The 19,530-nt window shown below is 46.9% G+C and overlaps 1 protein-coding gene across 1 annotated transcript in view; it reads right to left on the bottom strand.

The window, feature by feature from the left end:
• Pah (phenylalanine hydroxylase) overlaps positions 1-19,530 on the bottom strand; it is a 59,052-nt gene that overhangs the window by 16,283 nt on the left and 23,239 nt on the right. Inside the window, exons 4-6 of the mRNA XM_051172779.1 lie at positions 11,369-11,457; positions 4,590-4,657; positions 42-238 (exon numbers count right to left, since the gene is read on the bottom strand). Of these exons, the coding sequence (XP_051028736.1) occupies positions 42-238; positions 4,590-4,657; positions 11,369-11,457 (354 nt within the window). The remainder of the gene's footprint in view (positions 1-41; positions 239-4,589; positions 4,658-11,368; positions 11,458-19,530) is intronic.

Raw genomic sequence — 19,530 nt, 5'->3', positions numbered from 1 at the left:
CCTCCACTGCCTGCAGGTCTTTGACCCTGGTGTGGACTTACTCTGCAGAAACTGAGAAACGTCTTCCAGCTGGGGAATGTTGTCTTCACGGAAACCGCAGTACTTTTCCAGAAGTGGGAAGATGTGGTTGTGCTCGTAGCAGGCGTGTGTTTTGTACAAGGCCTTTAGGGTCCTGAACACCATTCCCCAGGTGTTCTTCTCCTCCTCGGTGTACTCCACCCGAGGGATGGGCTGCCCACTAGAAGACAGGCACGGAATAGGTTTCTCCAGCAGGGAGGGGTCAGGGTGCACAATGCAGTGAGGTCAGCGTAGGGGGTCGGGCTCCGGAGACTGTGAGGTGCTGCCACTGACCCGACCTGGACTTCAAGCATTGTTTGAAAGAGGAAAGTCTCACGAGAAACACTACTGTGTTGATTCCCGCATGGAAAACATGGTGTGGTTAAGGATTCTCTCTCATTCTGGGAAGCCATTTGGTCTTTCTGCTCTTCTCACAGGCTAACTCAATGGTTCTCAACCTTCATTCTGTTGTTGTTGTTGTTGTTTTTGCTTTTGTGTTTTTTGGCTTGTTTGTGGTTTTGGTTTTTTTGGTTTTGTTTTGTTTTGTTTTGTTTTGAGACAAGGTTTCTCTGTGTAGCCTTGGCTTCCCTAGACTCCCATTGTAGACCAGGCTGGCCTCGAACTCATAGAGCTCCACCTATCTCTGCCTCCCAAGTGCTGGGATTAAAGGCATGCACCACCACCACACCTGGATTTTCTCAACCTTCCTAATGCCATGACCCTTTAATACAGTTTCTCATGTTGTGGTGACTCCCCCAATTATAAAATTATTTTCATTGCTACTTCATAACTATAGTTTTGCTACTATTTATGAATCACAGTGTAAATACTTAATATGCTGGATATCTGCTATGCGATCTCTATGAAAGAGTCATTTGCTCCCCAAAGAGGTCACGGCCCACAGGTTGAGAACCATTACTCCAGACAGTTTGTTCAAGATAGAGACTTGTTTTCAGGGACTGGGCTAGTGACACGTAACTGTACAGAGCAGTATGCACAGGGCAGTACAAAGAGTGGGAGCTGAGACAAGTAGACAGCACATCCTCTTCCCAAACGAGGACACCTAAGTTCTTTGAAAAGCACCATAGCGTCTTGAATTATTTCCAGCAACTCAATCAATTCTGGCCAAGCAGAGTCTGATAGATAAGAGTGTGTATTTGAAACTTGTCTGTAGAATTTGCACCTGGTGAGCCTGCTTCTTATCCTGGGGAATTTTGAAGCTATTTAAATGTAGGCTAAGGCCTCACAGTGTATATATCTTAAGGTGTGTGTCTGTGTGTGTGTGTGTGTGTGTGTGTTGCTACATATCCTAAGTACACAGATTTGTCAGTAAACAGAGTTCTGAACCAAAGTTAAGAAATTTATAAATATTAGTATGGAGGAACAAATGAGCAAGCCCACGCTAAGGTATAAGATATGCCTATAATGTGCCACATTTGTCAAAGCACCCACATGGGACCCTGTCCCACTGTCCTGAATGCACTGGGGACAGAATGCCAAGGGTGAGTGGATATGAATAAATCTCCCTAGGTGACTGATACAAGCTGCACTTTAAGAGTCATTAGTTTGGAAGCTTCTGGGCTGTGTCCTGAAAACAATGAAAACCAAACAAAGCCTGACCTCTCAGACCAGGGACTGTTCCCTGGGCTGCAGGCCTGCTCCCCTCACCAGGGACATAGAGTCTGGGACAAAGTGGGACTGTTTGCCTTGGAACTGTGTGTCTGGCTCCAAATGAAGTTCCCCCCGCACTTTCAAAATTGTACCTCATCCAAGGACATTAGAGCAGAGACTGTTATTTTCTACAGAAAGGTGGTCAGGGGTTTGGGGAGAAAAGACAGATTGTTGGTTGAGAATGGATTCAAGCTCAGAGAATCTTCTGGTTCCCTGACAGGGACCACAAAACAGTGTCAGGTGAGCGTTAGCCTAAGACTATTCCTTAATCTGGCATTAAGTGGTGAAGAAAGAAAAGAAAAGGCCTTTGTAAATAAAAACTGACCAAAACCTGGCCCTGCCATGAGCATTCACCCTGAAGATAACAAGCATTCTTAATGTGGACAAGATTATATGAAGTGTATGCATAAAGCAATATATTATGTGTATATGCATATATTAATGTACATATATATGTATCCACCTCTCTCTATATATCCTAATGTGTGTTCCTAATATTGGAACTGGCAATAACCATTGATCATTAAAATAACAAGTTCTCATTTCAAAGACAGGCATTGATGGGACCAGCTGTGCTGCTCTGTGGTTAAGGGCACTTGCTACCAAGCCTGCCCAGAATCCACATGGCAGAGATAGCTGATTCACACAAGTTGTCCTGTGGCTTCCACACATGAGTTGTGGCAGGTGCACACACACACACGCACACACATACACACACACACACATGCACACACACACACCACAGATACACACACAATCACAGACACACACACACATACACACACACGCCACAGATACACACACAATCACAGACACACACACACATACACACACACACACACCAATAAATAATAAGTAAATAAATACGTAAATAGATGCAAAGAAAGACAAGAAAGACAGCTGGTATTTTTGCTACAGAATTTCAGAAGTGGTGACATGTCAAGCCTGCAGCGGTCCTCCTGGTTGGCATTTCCTCTTCCAGGGACCCGGCATCTCTTTCCCCTTCTTTCAGTGAAGCACCTTCCGCCTCAGTCAGTGTGTGGGGCTTGAGAAAGAGGACACTCAGTGCTACCTCTGCAGGTGGGCATGTGGCCAGGGCTGTCCAATCAAAAAGCCTCTTTATCCTGACCACAGTGATTGGCTAGCAAGTGGGTCCACATCTCAGAACTAACCAGGCCGAATCCCAGAACCATGGCACTCTTTGTAGGAGAGAGTCCAAGCTTCTGAGCTGGGACATCACATGGAACCTGTCTCTGAGATGGATGAGACCAAGCCTGAAAACATGAACAGTACTGAGGACTTGAGCCAGAAGGACACATGAGTCCTGGATCTGCCTAGGCCCAGGGTTTACTAGACACAGTAGAAACAGTGAGAGTGATTCTTGGGACAGATAAAGTTAAAACCTGCCTTTGTCACCTACTAGTTGTTTGGCTTTGACAAATTCTTTAAATTCTTTCAGCTTCAGTTTCCTTGTCTGAAAAATGAGGATTCATTATAACACTAAATACACACACACACACACACACACACACACACACACACACAGAGCACACAGATACACACACAATACAGACAGACACACACAGCACACAAATACACACACAATACAGACACACACCCAGCACACAGATACACACACAATCACAGACACATACACACACAGCACACAGATACACACAATCACAGATACACACACACACACACACAGAGCACACAGATACACACACAATACAGACACACACACACAGCACACAAATACACACACAATACAGACACACACCCAGCACACAGATACACACACAATCACAGACACATACACACACAGCACACAGATACACACACATACACACACACACACACACACACACACACACACTGCAGAGAAGGCAGTGTCCGAGATGTCACTACACTTGCAGGTAGATTTGTATTCACCACATAAAGCCCCGGGGTTTCCTTTTGCCACTGACGTCCTACCAAAGCTATAAAGTACCAGCACCTCCAGAGTAAAGTCTCCAGAACAGCTCTGGAATCTCTTTTCACGCATATCTTTCTTTTAATTCCCTTAACTCAGAAACTGATGCCCCCCAAAACACCAAGTTTCTCCCGAGTCACAATTTATATATTCCCTGAGTGCTCACAACAGCAAAGCCATTATGTTCCCAAACAACACATTTGATATGGCCATTTTCTTTTGGCTAAAATAAAATAGAATTCCTAACAGGAAAAAAAAAAAGCATCCCATCTGTTATCTGCCCTACACGGCTGGGTCAGACCAGATGCGGAGCACACGGGGTGTGGCTGGTCCGAAGGCTCCGGTGACTGGAGCAGCCAGCTGTATTCTCCCTGGTCAGCTGTATTCTCCCTGGTCTAACATGGACAGGACCAGAAGTGGTTTCATTTGTGATGGAAAAAGCCTTTCCAATCATTTCAGACACAATAAATAATTAGCCATCAAAGCCTGGGAGGGACCTAGACAGCAGCACAGTGTTTGATGTAGAGGCAACTTTTTAAGACATGTTATTAAGGAGATGCACAAACACACACACACACATGCACACATACATACACACATACATGCATATGTACAGAAGCATACACACAGACACACATACACACACATACACACATACACATGCACAGACACATAGGCACATGCACGCACATACACACATATACATATACACACATACATGCATATGCACACAAGCATACATACAGACACAGACAGACAGACAGACAGACACACACACACACACACACACACACACACACACACACACACACTGCAGGGCATTTTAGACCAATTGTTTCCAACCTAGAGTGAGGCTCTCGGTGTCTAGGTGTCTGACAGGGACACTTACTGGCGGTAATTGTAGGCAATGTCAGCAAACTGCTTTCGTCGTGCCCGGTACACAGGGTCCTTAAAGCCCTAAGAGAGAGAGAGAGGACACTCGATGACTCAGGTCTGCAGAGGGAACGGCCTGGACACTCTTGAGCTATGACGGCACATGTCGCCTTGATGATGCTCTGAAACACAGGGGGAGTTTTCCAATTGTTGTGCATGATACATGCTTGGCCACACCTTCAAGTCAGTGAAATGTTCTCCGCCCTGAGATTCCAGTGTCTATAGGTTTACTCAGGTCATAAAGAAGCTCCATCCACACCACTCCCAGCTTCTAAACCAACTTGATGTAGCCGAGTCCAATGTCTGTGACGATGGCATAAGACACTCACTCAATTTCTGGCAAGTGGTGTGTGGTCAGTAATGCCTCCTTGTGTGTGCATGCCTATGTGTGTGTGTGACTGTGTGTGTGTGTGTGTGTGTATGCATATCTGTGTGTGCCTGTGTGCATGTGTGTGTGTATGCATGTGTGTGTGTGCCTGTGTGCATGTGAGTGTGTATGTGTGTATGCATGTGTGTGCCTGTGTGCATCTGAGTGTGTGTGTGTGTGTGTGTGTATGTGTGTGTGTTGGGATATATGTATATTTGTGTGGGATTAGAAGTTAGGAGCATAATAAATCCAAAGATCGAGCTCAGGAACCTTCCATCTTGCTTTACTGTTTTGTGAGATCTGGATGTGACTGCCATGCCCAGCTCTTCACATGGATGCTGGGGACAGAACTTGGGTCATCACGGCTTGCTAACTGAGCTATCATAGAAGTTTCCATTAAAAAAAAAAAAAAAAAAAAACAACCACTATGGAAATTAGTATGGCGGTTCCCCCTTTATACCTTGGCAGACAAATGCATATGTGCCTACTGCTGCGGCAGTTTTACGTCTTGCATTCTACGCTCTTGAGCCAGAGTATTTCGGCATAGCGCAAACTGGCTCCAGTTCTCCTGCCTCGGCCTCCCAAGTGCTGGGGTTACAAGCCTGGGCCACCACGCCCTGCTGGCAAATGTTTTAAAATATCATTCTCCAAGTCTCCACACCTGTGGCAGCTTTAGGCACAAACTCGGCCAGGTTAGGTCAGTTTGTGTCTTCTTCCAGGATCAACAGAGCCTCAGGGAAGGGGACCCACAGCCGAGAGGCCAGGCTGTGGGTCATCCTGTCCTCTGCTCTCTTTTTACTACACCAGTGATCGTGAACCTCTCTGCCCTGGCAGGAGCTCCACACTGCCTGAGCAAGCCACTCCAGACAGAGGGGTGACAGTGACTTCTTCTCTGAGGCTGACTGGCAGGCAGTCTTCGCAGGCCTGCCAAGCAGCACATTAACAAGTGAAAAGAGGCCAGTGTGTCTTTTGAGTGTTCAGGGTGGGGTGGATGCTCATCATGAGTTGGAAGTGTTCCAACTAATGAAAAGGCTATTTTACAGAAATTCTCATTGTGGTCTGAGTTGTGGGGAGACAAGAGACTGGGCCATCGCATAGAAGTCTTCTTTGTTCCCTGCAAACATTTCCCAGCGAGCCCTTCCAGAAAGCACTTCAGCTTGCAATTTATCTGTCTCTCTGGTCCTCCAAACCATAGGCCGAATAACTTAAAAACTAAGGCTTGGGTCCTAGGTGGTATTTAAGGATGCCTTCTAAGAGAGTCAGTATCCCCTGATTTTTAAATGTTGCTTTTGTTTTCTTGTTTGACTGGCTTATTGGATTTTATTTGTTTGTTTGTTTCTTTATATCAGGCCCAGGCAGCAGTGTCAAAAAATAATAAGGCAATTTCTATAAGGTAATTTTATCTTATATGAGAACCTGGAGCATGGGAGCACAGAAAGGAAAAAAAAAGCGGGAGAGCTAGACGTAAGGAGGGAGGGAGGGACAGAGGGAAGGAGGAAGGGAGGGAAGGAGGGACTGAGGGAGAGAGAGAGGGAGAGAGGGAGGGACATTAAGAAAGATGTGGATAGAAAGACATCTAGGCTTTTACCCAGGATGCATTTTGAGAAATTAAAAAAAAAAAAAAAAAATCCCTAGTAAATTAAATTACCATATCGTTATTCCAAACTCAAATACCAATTACAGCAAACATTATTCAGTTTAAAGATTCTATGACTTGGTTGTTACAAAGTACAAGCTGTTGTTGTCCCTAAAAGCACTGGCTGGGTTGAAATCACTAATTGCAAATGGGGGCACTGGAGAGATGGCTTAGCAGTTAAGAGGTCTTGTGCCTCATTCAGTGGATTCACCTTGGGTTTGCAGCACCCACATAAGGTGGCTCACAACCACCTGGAACTCCAACTCCAGGGCATACCATGGGCTCTCAGACGCATGAGCCACGCACTCTGAGACACACACACACACACACACACACACACACACACACACACACACACACACACACATCCTTATACATAAATAAAATAAACCAAATAGGGAATTTGGGAGTTTTTGTTTGTTTGCTGGCTGTCAGTCTTTGAGACACAGGGTCTTATACTGTAGCTTGGGCTGGCTTATAATCATCCTGCCCCAGCCTCCTGCGTGTCAGGATCATAGGCATAAAAACCAACCACACCCAGCTCCAAGGACCTAGGACCTTACAATTAGCGTTGGGTTCATTTCTGCTAATCAAAGATGAGTGTCTTTGGGCATTCTAGGAAGAAAACTAGTTATGTTTCCAAGCATCGCCAGCATGCCATCGGGGAAACATAGATATAAAACACAACATTTTCCTTAAGGTTTTCCAATCCTAACCATACTGGCAAGTTGAGATTTGGGAGGCGAAGGAGGAAAGCGGGACGTGAAAGAAAACTCATTTGGTGGAAAGATTCCTATTTCATGTGGCTGCCAGGAAAGGGATGCCTACGCCTAATTCTCTTCCCTGTCCCCCAACTCAACTATTATCGATCAATGATCTGCCTTGTCTGGGCGCTTTAGGGATTTTTCCACCTATGAAAATAAAAGCTCAGCACAAAATTGCACATCTAGTTGTCCCTTCCTGTGTGGAGGAAAATGATGAAAGAGACACACCTGACTCTAACCAATGTCCCCCGCAGGTGACCTTAAAGCCCATCCCTTCGGGGACTTGGCTTTCCTTTTTGTAAGGTTGCCAAGTGGTCCCGTGGCCTCTGAGGCCATCCCCATGAGCTTACATCTTGGATTAAGCTGTAATTGGTGTTGCCTGATCGCCCTGTCTCAAGGTAGACTAACAGCAGCGCTTTCACCAGCACCGGCATGTAATTTATTTATAATCACCCTGTCTCAATTAAGCTAATAGTGCTGGTTTGGGTTGCCCTGCGTGTAGCCAAGTACGTCTTGATAGGGAAGCCTGTCATCAGTGAAGGACGGCGGAAGGGGTCAGAAGGAGGAAAGACAAGTCTGTAAGATACGAAGTTATGACAGCACCCAGAGTCTATATGCAATGCCCCCCATCTCAGTCAGTCTCAGAAATTTTATTACCTAAGGGTGTTTACAACAGGCCTTCTGAGGATCCTTCTAGAACTGACATGTCTTGTTCACCGTTTTGTCACATCACAGCTGCAGCCAAGGCTCAAACACGCCGTTGCCCTAGATTTCTAGAACAATCTTTCCTTTCCCTCATTTCATAAAGCGGCTGTCTGGGAGGCTCTGAAGCACCAGGTCAAACGCAAATGCACCCTGCCAAGGGCAGAGGGTCAGGGGAGGAAGGGATCACACGGACTGCAAAGGACAGAGCGGAACAGCAGGTCCTCAAGGAAGAACAGCCCCTTCATGGCTAGGCTGGTGTCTGCTCGCAGTTCACACCTTCAGGCCAGGCCTATGGGGCCTCCCGGCAGCTGCAGGGAAACACCCAGGGTTTTGCTCTGTGCTTGGCCCCTGTTCCCAGCATCTGATGAAAGACCAAGAGAACAGAGAGAGCCTGGCGCCTCCCCGACAGGGGGACTATGTACCTGATATGTTGTGTTTTTATGATAAAATTCATGACACTGAGAGGCTGGGAAGCCAAAGATGTGGCCTGGGTTGGCAGAGCAAAATGAATTCCAGAGAGTTTTAAAGCCAGCTTTGGCTTCTGAGGGGGACCTGAGACTAAAGGGAAGGACATGTCCCTTTCTCTCTGGACTGGCCTCTCCCACCCACCCAAATGATTAGGACTGAGGCCAGTGGGAAGAACAGAGGGTCAAGGCAGCAAGGTGGGGGGCTGGTGAGAGAGGACAAGTCCTGATGTGCACCCTGGTGGTTGAATCAGGTCACACTTGCTTTCCTGGGGCAGGGGTGGGGCAGATCTCTGGAGATGTTTTTACTTGCCGGGCCCACAGCTTCGAGACACAGGCAGAAGCTTATTAAAGGGGACACCGGTGTGTCACCAGTGTGGCTTTTGTCACCTCTGAGCTTCATAAAATGGGCTGTGTCATATACAGGAAGAAAACAGAGACTCCGTCTTCAGAGTTGGTGTTTTCGCTTTGTTTTCAGTTTGGTTTGATTTCATTTGGTTTGACCTAGTTTTGGTTTGGTCTGGTCTGGCCTGGTCTGGTTTTAGAGGCAGTCTCACTACATAGTACAGACTGTCTTAGAATCCATGAGCTTCCTGCTTGAGACTTACCAGTGCTCACCACCACGCCTGTGAAACAGAGTGTATAAAGCATAAACAGCATGCTTCAACGCAGTTGCTCCCCTTAATTTAGGATGATTTTTTTTTGGTTGGTTGGTTGGCTGGTTTTAGTTTTTCAAGACAGAGTTTCTCTGTGTAGCCCTGGCTGTCCTGGACTCCTTTTGTAGACCAGGCTGGCCTCAAACTCACAGAGATCTGCCTGCCTCTGCCTCCCAAGTGCTGGGATTATTCTAATGTCACAACTAAGATTCAGGAAAGTCATTATGAGTTCATACGGAGATATCAGGCAGAGGGCTTTGCTCAGTGTAACAGGGAAGATGGGCTTGTGGTTGCCAATGCCTAGTGAGTGACAGTACTGGATTGTGCACACATATGTATGGATGATGTGCATGTAAGGGAACTCTCCCAGACATCAATATTATTTTAGAAAAGTGTGAAATAGTTTTTTTTTTCCTGCTCTGAAGTGTAGAGTATGGATCAATTCACCTTGTTTCTGTTTTTAAAATACTTTCCTTCCTTCCTTTCTTTTCTTTCTTTCTTTCTTTTTTTTAATTGAAGGATGCCATAAAGAGGAAACTGTTGTGGACGGTGTGTTTTCTTTAAAAACTCAGCTTTGTTAATGTAAACATGTTTTTGTTTTAATCCCAGGTGTGGGATATGGGGGGGGGGGCCTGCTCCAGTTTGCCCACAGCTGATAACAGTCTAGTGAGAAGGCGTGGTCTTTGGGAGTTAGAAAAAAAAAAGTATGAGAACCCAGAGAGGAAGAGGAATGAGGGACAAGAGCACGGGAAGGAGACAGGCGGGAGGAGGAGGAAGAGAAGGCTGCTGTCCTGTTTGCTGCTGATGGCTTAATATCCTCACAACAGAGATTTGCATTGCCCCCCAAAACCCAGTGACCCTAGCCAGCAGGAAGTAGCCAAAGAGAACCACGCCCCTTCTCTCCACTAACCTCCTTTCTCTCCTACCTGGTGTTGGGGTGTTGGGAAGGATTGGGGTGGAGAAAGGAAAAAGAGATATAAGAAACAAAAATAAAAATAGATTTTAAAAGCACACTGACAGAAAACTCTGGATACCTGAGGTTGCTGGAGCCTGTCTTCACTGACTTCCTCACGCACTTCAAGTCTGCTCACAGGGTTTACTGCCCTAGTTGCAGCAGGTGCCAGGTGGCCCCTGTTTTAAAAGGCTAGCCCGCACCTCCCCATTTGTTGAGTTTCTGCCACCAGCCAGGCCTGTGCCTTCAGCTACCCTGAGCCCTGGGGTAACATCCAAGGAGCCAAGGTTTGAGGAACAGAGGACATTGGAGAAGAAATGGCCTGTGTGGGAGGGTAGCCTCTGCCTCCAGGAACAGCAAGCCTCCTGTCAGCTATGGGACCCCACCAGGTAGCGAGGAGACCTACTAGGAGGCAGACTGTGCCCTAGAGCCAGCAATGCTAACACCCCGTTTACACAAACAGCTTTCTTGTTCTGAAAGGCCAGAGAGCCCACTGCCTGGCAGACAGTCGAGAACACAAGGTCGCAATAGCACTGCCCGCCCAAGGAGCTGTTCACCCCTGAGAGAAGAAGAAGGAATGAGAAGATCTCCTCCACACACACCCTGATCCATTCCTCTAGTGAGAACCCATTAAACAACAACTGTCCTCTGCACACGAGATGCAGAGTCCCCACTCTTGTATATAAGACTTTGGAAAATCAGACCCGACCTGCGCGTACTCTGGCTTTCTCGCTGTCATGCCCAAGGTACTGCTCACTCATCTCCAGGGCTCTTGACAGCTGGGATTCTCGCAGCCAAATGCCCCTCTCTTCCCTCTTCTTTCTAGAGACTTCTACTCAGCTCCCTGAAGGTCCAGTGTCACCTCTGTGTCCCCTAGCTGTGCTTGATGGAAACGCCCATAAAATGTATATGCGCAAAAAGACAAATGCACACAACTGTATAGGGGCATCATTCTCGGCCCACTGGCTCACATTCACTTCAACGGTAATGGCGGTAATGAGTTCCCATGGGCTTGTTAATCTTTGCTTTCCCAGTCCTGGCATAGGTAGGAACTCAGTTAAAATGAAATTGGCTAAATAAACAAACATACTGCTCCAAGCTGAAGTCATAGGAGAGGGGGAGGGGCAGAGGAGATGGGTGGAGGGGGGAGAAGGTGGGGAGAAGGTTGGAGGACTATCATCCTGGACTCACTGGGTGGTCTGCATCCAACTCGGCTCCATAGCTGAGAATCTGATTGGCAAATCTGTCCAGCTCTTGAATGGTCCTTGGGAACCAGGGCACTGCAACATAGAAAGGGGCCAAGTCGTGAGTGCAGGTTGCAGGGCACGTGGCTGATGGACTCTCCGAGCCCCAGCTAGTCACGTTGATACTCAAGGCAAATGGGGTCCTGCATCACTCCTAAATTATTAAAGCTAAACATTTAAATTCCATTTTCTTGGGGAAAAGTGATTTTTTAAAAAAAATTATTTTATTAATTTATTCATATTACATCTCAATTGTTAGCCCATCCCTTATATCCTCCCATTCCTCCCTCCCTCCCGCTTCCCCCTACTCCCCTCCCCTATGTCTGTGACTGAGGGGGACCTCCTCCCCCTATATATGCTGATAGGGTATCGAGTCTCTTCTTGGTAAAATCTGCACATCCCAAAGAGGCCGCCAGACTGAGCGTTGGCTAGGCTGGTCTTCTTCGGGACCCTCTGGCTCAGAGAATAAGGAATGCAAAGGTCTTCCATTGCTGCGTGAAAGGACCCTTTGTCTGCCCACAAAACACAGGGCAACGTCAAGTTCTGCGCTGAGGAATTTCAGACCTTTGGATCTCTGACTGAAACCCACATCTCCAGCTCCGTCTCATGACAGAAAGTTTTCCTGAATTGTCTCAGACTCGTCCCCTGTCCACCCTTTATAGTGCCTGTCACCAGCGATTTTCTTCGATAGCAAAATAGTGCACATAGCCCCAAATATAAGTTAGACAAAAATCAACCAAAGGAAGATGAGCCCCTAGACTCCAACTTTCCACCACGTGACTCCCTCCTGAGTGCCTTGGGCACTCCTACAAAAGCTTTTTATCTCAAAGCCAGTTACAGCCCTTGTGAAAGCCACAGAGTCAGGGAGCTGGGAGCTCGCTTTCCAAAGGAACATTACGAGAGCGGACAAGGTGCATGAGTTTTGTGTCTGCGATAACGGCGTCCTTCCTAGGAAGGGACTAGAGCGAAGAGCAGGATGACACCACCCAAATCCTTGTGGCTTATGAGGAAGAGACAGACTGGGTCCAAGTGCCCTGTGTATGGACAGAGACTAGGAAAATGTGAAGTCTAGATGCCGTGAGTGCGGAAGCCATGAATGAGGGACAGCTGTGGGGAGGTTGAAGGGAAGGGAGTAGAGAGAGGTCTCTAATTATAGGAACGGAACATGTAAGGCAATAGTCTCAACAGCCTCAACCTTACAGATGAAAGACTGAGTATTTCAATGTCTGGAAAAAAAAATTGGCTTAAGATCACACAGGGACGATACCAGCAGATAGACATGGCACGGTCCGTGCAGTGAGCCAAGGCAGCGGCTGTACACACACACACACACACACACACACACACACACACACACACACACACACACACACACACACACACACACTGCGCCCCCACCCACTTCACCCCGACCCCCTCAAACGAGGCGGGAGAACCCAAGGCTGAATTTGCCAGCAGCCCCCAAACTTCAGATGATCAGCGTCCACGCCCTTCTCTGTGAAAATGGAAACGGTAACAACAGAAAGGGCAGCAAATGTTTTCTGGAGCCTTTAACGCATCCTAGGCACTGGGGTTACCATTTGGGGAGGAATGTGTCCTTTAACCTGAAGCTGCTGTGAGGAAGGACAGAAGCAAACAATGGGTACAGCTCTGGGTAAGGTTCTGCCACCTACCGGCTCAAATTGCATAAGAAAGACACTTGTGCCACCTCGTGGTCAAGAGGAGGAACTGCATCCCCTGGAAATCTAAGCAGGCACTTAAAGATTTAAAAAAAAAAAAAAAAAAAAAATCAGCAAGGAGTTCCCCAAACTAAGCTCATAAAATGAATTCAGAGCCTGGTTTTTGTGTATTCAATACGCTCGAGCTCTCCGTTTTTTACATCGGCAGTGCAAAGCAGCCCTACGTGCGGTTCTAGATAGTCCTACGTGTGAACTCTTTGGTAGCCCCTGATAACTATGGCACCGAGGTGCCCAAAGGCTATGTGACTGCAAAGAGCTCTGGGTTTTAAGAGCAGATGAACAGGCTTTCAAGCGGCCCCCAGCCTTTGCTGAGGAACTTATCCCAAAAACCTGCCCTTCAATTTCTGGCTAGTACCTGGAATATTTGAATATACTCAATTTCAGAGTTCCATGCGTCCCAAGAGTTCGGGTGTCACACACGGACACGTACGCACGCATGCATGCACGCACACACTCAAGCACACATGCACACACAGAGCCATGAGAATTGTTGTCCAGCTCCGGCCCCTAAGCATTGTCCCAAGCTGTCCTTTCCCCTCGAGCCCAGTGTTTTCCTGGCATAACGAAACTCTGGTATCAGCATTAGCACTGGAGTCTGTTTCCCAGTCAGATTCAAAAGTGCCAAGGAAAGATGAGGTCTCCTGTGGGACTTCACCTGTCTCTGCAGGTGTTGCCACCAAAGGGCCTCTCTGAATGGCCCTGGTCTGAACAGTGTGACCTGCCCCTCCCCTCTATGTGAAGCCATTAGCAGCCCAACTTGTTCCTTATTGCTCAGTTATCTCTTGCATTGTGAAATGGTTACCACAGTCAGGTTAATGAACTCGTCTGTTGCCTTATACAGTCACCACTGTGTGTATATGTGCATATGCATGTAAAGTATGTATGTTTGTATGTGTGCACATGTCTAGACATGTGTACATGTGTGTATGTGTGCATGTGTGTGTGTTGAGCACACAAACGATCTCTCATCAATTTCAAGTATACACTGTATTTCATTATCATTATTTTTATAGATCATAATATATCATTATTATTTATAATAATATATCATTATCATGTGTGTGTAATTATTATATAACACAGATATAATAGTATACGTGTGTTAGAGCTCCAGAGCTTATTCATCCTACAACTTAAACTGTGTACCATTTGACCAATATTTCCCTATGTCTCCCTCCCCACAGCACCTGGCAAGCACCATTCTCTGTCCCTGTGAATTTGACTTTCTGGGCCTGCAGCATTTGTTTTCCTACAATGAGCTTATTTTCCTTAGCAAAAGGCCCCCCATTCATATGGCAGCAAATAGAAATGTTGCCTATCATAACTGAATGATATTCCATAGATGTGTGCATACACATATGTGCATTATATATGTGCACACAGATAATATATTTTATATATGCCCCACATTTCCTGTATTTATTCATATATCTATGGGCGTTGCTCCACAGTGAACAAGGAAGTGCTGGTGTGTCTTTAAGGTACTGAATTCATATTCTTTAGACATACACGCATAAGTGGTATAACTGGGTCATATGTTGGTTCTATTTTAATATGAGGAGCAACTACATACTGAGTTCCATAAAGCTGAACCAATTTCCTGTGCATTCAGCAGTGTACAAGGGTTCTCTTTTCCCACATCCTCACCAGCACTATCACCTCTTACCCACTCTGTGAGTCGTAGGATGCCATGTAAAGGATATCTCTGCCTCCAGTTCCTGGAGAGCCTGGTGACTCAGCCCTACTCTGGCCGAGCTCAGCGGGACCTAGCACAGCCAGAGCTCGTGCCTGCTTCCCCCGGTTCTCTGTATCTTCTGGGGACAGTCAGTCTAGCAATGGCGAAGAGACCCACAGTGGAGCCAGACTGCCCGGGGTTTGCATCCTGTCTCTGCTGTTACTGTCTAAGGGACCAGAAAAGTAACTAAACCTCTTGGGCCTTGGTGTTCCTTCTGTAAAGTGGTAATGGGAGACCTCCTACAGAGTATACCTTCATAAGGACAGTGTGTGCTTAAGTGAGTCAATATACATGCTTTTTCTGAAAAGTCGTGGCACATAATGAAGAGTATTATTGGTCAATTGTAAAATACACACACACACACACACACACACACACACACACACACACACATATTGTTTGCCAAATATATTCTGAGAAATGCATGGTTTCATCCTGTTGATCCAGGGAGCACTCATGCAAGCTCAGATGTCTACATCCCTAAGCACTAGCATCTTATGGGACTGTCATTATATGGGGCTCACTGTTCTCTGAAACATCTTTAGGTGGGCCTGATTGTGTCTATTTTCACACATGGAGAGAGAGAGAGAGAGAGAGAGAGAGAGAGAGAGAGAGATGGGTTCCTTATCATACGAAGAACAGAGTAAAATTTCCAGAAAAACAGCTGAGCATGGTGGCACACGCCTTTAATCCCAACACATGGGAGGCAGAGAGAGGTGGGTCTCTGTGAGTTCAAGGCCAGCCTGGTCTACAAAGGGAGTCCAGGACAGCCAGGGCTATACAGAGAAACCCTATCTCAAAAAAAAATAATCAAACAAAACTAGTAAACACGTCACTTCATTTGTATTATAATATAGTTATAATTATACACACTTGTGTTTTGTCTTCTGGATCCACAAAATGGATTGAAATCATCTTTCTTCTCTGTTAGATAAACCGAATGCTATAGCAGACATAACACATCGTAGCCCGATGGTCCAGCGGGGTCTATTCGTGTTTACTACGACACCAGACTTCGTAATAAGGGTAGAATAAGAGGTGGGAGTAAAGAGACACTTGTCCATCCAGCTCTGATAATAATATCCTTCCTGATACTGCACCTCAGTTTCCCCCACAAGCTGTGCATGGTTACTTTATGCTGCAGTCCTTAGTGAGTTTTCTGTTCTGAGATGTGTGGAATGCTGGGAGGGGCTGGCCAGAGGACACAGGAAAGGATGCTCTCACCTCAGTCAGCACAGCAGCTGCATTTGTCTTCTGGGAGTGTGGCCACTACACCTTCAGTCCCCCAAGGTTCCCTCCATAGCACCCCTCCTCCACCCAAGGGCCCCAGGAACTGAGTTGTGCTATTTCCCAACTGAACACCAGAGGGCAGCAAAGCCAGCCAGTTCTGGCTCTGCTGGGTTCTTCCCTCAAAGGGAAAACAATCTAGCTGGGCTCATATGGCTTAGTTCCGGCCTCTTAGTAGAAAAGAAATGAGTTAATTAATTCTCTAATTATCATAAATAAATAAATAAATCAGATAAATTGAAAGAATTACAAAGACTTCAAGGTATAGAAAAACAAAACAGCCATGTAAGCGCCAAGCCTTTGAGTCCAGGGACTGGTCTAGAGACTGCAGGAGATACCAAGCAGCTCTACAAGATTATGGGATGTCCACCAAAGTGCAGGAGCCTCTAATGACAGTATTCTCCCTGCATGTAATGCCTTCAGGCCATAGGAGGGCATCAGACCTCATTACAGCATTTGATTGCTGGGACTTGAACTCAGGACCTTTGGAAGAGCAGCCAGTGCTTTTAAACTCTGAGCCATCTCTCGAGCCCCCAAGAACCAGAACTTCTATCTTGTTATACCTTCTTTGGTTGATGTCCCTGGAGGGGGCGGGGGGGCTGTGCATGTGGGGAAGAAGGGAAGGGTAGGAGAGGCTGAGGGGAGGGGAGGGAGGGGAGGGGAGGGGAGGGAGGGGAGGGGAGGGAAGGGAGGGGACGTTTTGGTTGGGCTGTAATGTATGAGAGAAGAATTCTTTAAAAGTCCTAATGTACCTCAGAGAGTTGCTAAGGCTCAAAATGAACTCCGTTGGGATGGAGAGGGGGCTCAGCAGGTAGATCACCTTCCTAGCAGACACAAAAACCTGAGTTCAGAGTCACAGAACCCATGTAAAGTCAATCTGGCGCGCAGGTGTAAGGCTAGTGCTCCCATAACAAAACGAGAGTCAAGGACAGGAGAGCCACACCAGGAGCTCACAGGGCCAGCTAGTCTGGTGTACACAGAGGTGAAACAAAGAGAAACTAGGAGGAGGAAAAAACCAAAACTAGATTTAAAATGACGAGCTATGTATAAGCCCGCCAAGAGGGTTTACAACAGTGTTTAACACACGATGAGGGGTTTTAAAGCATTTGGTAGTATCTCCATTCTCTCTGCTGATTAATGGCCAAAGGGTAAAAGTGACGGGCCTGGGACTCACTGTTGGCAATTGCCCAGCTGTAACTGGACTCAAACCCCTACCTCCTCCAAGGCACTGCTTTTGGAAGGCAGAAGCCCGTGTCCTGTGGGATGAAAGGATCCCGGTCAATTAAGAGTTCACAGGATGTCACCTTGGAAGACGAGACTTGAGAATCTGGGGAGACAGGTTCCTAGCACAGGGCTTAATAGTCTCCTGAGGCACATGGCTTCCTTTCTCTTCAGAGTGCGAAGGACAAGCAAGCAGTCAGCGGACTCCTCAGAGTTAAAAGTAGAGAGCCCAAAGAGGAGCTCCTGTCTCACTCAGCTCCAAGCACATCTCCCCTGACGCTGTGAATGGAAGGTTGAGCACCCGAGACCGGAAGCTGACATCTCTCTGTGTGCACAGCGCATCTTCCTAAGCGTAAACCATGGGAGTCTGAGCAAGTTTCTTGCTTCCCCCCAAGAGTCTGGCTCCTTTGGTATAGGAAGCAACTAACCTATAGCAGGTAGATCTGTCATCAGCCATTGAGTTTGAAATGCATAACAAAATCTGGAGGTGTTTGTCTGGCTAAGTAAATATGGTGACTCAGGGCACAGGTGGCAGAGCTCACACCCACTGTTGTGCCCCAGCCTATAGGCCTGACCAAAATTTTTTTCAGCCAAAAAGTTCTAGTTACCTTTTTTCTTTTTAGGAGATAAAGCAGGACCCCACAGGGCCTTGAAGAATTCCTTCCTGTCTTCTTCCATCCAAACCTTCCTGGATACCAGCAGTAACTTCACAAAACCTGTCTTGTCTTCACATACTTTCTTCACTTCAGTAGGGTTGCAGACACACACACACACACACACACACACACACACACACACACGGGTCTCACTCACAATGCTGGGAATAGGCACTGACCCCCAGTGACCCCAGGCCTTCATTTTGAAAACTGAAATCAGATTAGCTCATTAATGACCTTGCCAAATACCCCAGTGGAGGGTCAAGCTCTGCAAGCCCCTCCACAGGCTCTGGGCTTGGGGGTTAATGAATTACTGAGGCGGCTGGTGCAACAGAGGCCCTCTGTGAAGCCACTGGCACCCAGGAGGGGGTGCAGATCATTAATAAATATTGATTTGGCTCCAAAGGAAGCAGCCTGCCAGAAAAGCAGGCCCTGGACACCCACGTTGTGGTCCCATTAAGTCGGGGTCAACTGTTCTACCCAGACGCCAAGGGCCCACTGGCTCCAGAGTGCTCCCAAAGAAAACGGCCTACAGGCAAGAGCCTACCTACTTCCTGCCTGGTGGGTCAGTGCGAGCCCATTAAATTCACAGTAGTTCAAGGCAGAGAGATCCCAATCTATAGCTCTCACCCCCCATGGGACATTCAGCAGCCCCGGGGGCTGAGTCAACAAGGCACCCAGGACTGTGACCAGCCTGTCTCAGGAAGAGCAATAAATCCTTCAATTCAGAGACCCAGAACAGAAGGGTGTTTTCACCCCAACTCAGGCTCCCCCATGTCTCCTCTGAGGCAATGGTCCCCAGCAGCTACTGTATGAGTTACAGAAGCCCCTGAAAAGGGAGAGGGGATGGCTGCCAGATCTTGCAGGTGAAGACCTCGGGGCTCTTATTCTTCCTTTAAGGAACTTCTATGTTTGTTTCTAGGGAAAGACAAACCATCAGGAAAGTCTTGACAAGAATGAAGGAAGCAAAGGCTGGCTGGCATTTATAAGCTATCTCTCATCCCCATCCCACCCCGGTTTTGCACTCTGGACAGAGCAGCATCGGCAAGGATGGGATCCGAGCAAAGCATCTCTCCTCTGTTTGCTCATTAGGAGCAACTTCTTAAAATGAGATAAATAAATTAAGGAAGAGTAGAAATGTCAGTGAATATTGAAATTATAAACAAATAAAAATCTGTAGGGCCCTTTACTACAGCCGTTCCCTAAACTGGAACTCCTCTCCCACTGTCCCTCCCAGCATGCATTGCGCCTCTATTTTTTTTTCCAAGATTTGTTTTATTTTTAACATGTGAGCGCCAAAGCCAGAAGAGGGCAGGGCATCAGATCCCCTTAGAGCTGGAGTTACAGGAAGCTGGGAGCCACCTCACTTGAGTGTTGGACATCCAACTCCCAACCTCAGAAATGGAAAGAGGTGTTTTAAACTGTGAGCCATCTCTCACTCCAGCCCCAAAGGTACAACGTGTCTCTTGAA

The sequence above is a fragment of the Acomys russatus genome, chromosome 31 (genome assembly GCF_903995435.1).
Source record: "Acomys russatus chromosome 31, mAcoRus1.1, whole genome shotgun sequence".
NCBI classification, from domain to species: Eukaryota; Metazoa; Chordata; class Mammalia; order Rodentia; family Muridae; genus Acomys; species Acomys russatus.
Note: the sequence above shows the minus strand (reverse complement) of the source record. Positions and strands in the feature narration are given on the sequence as shown.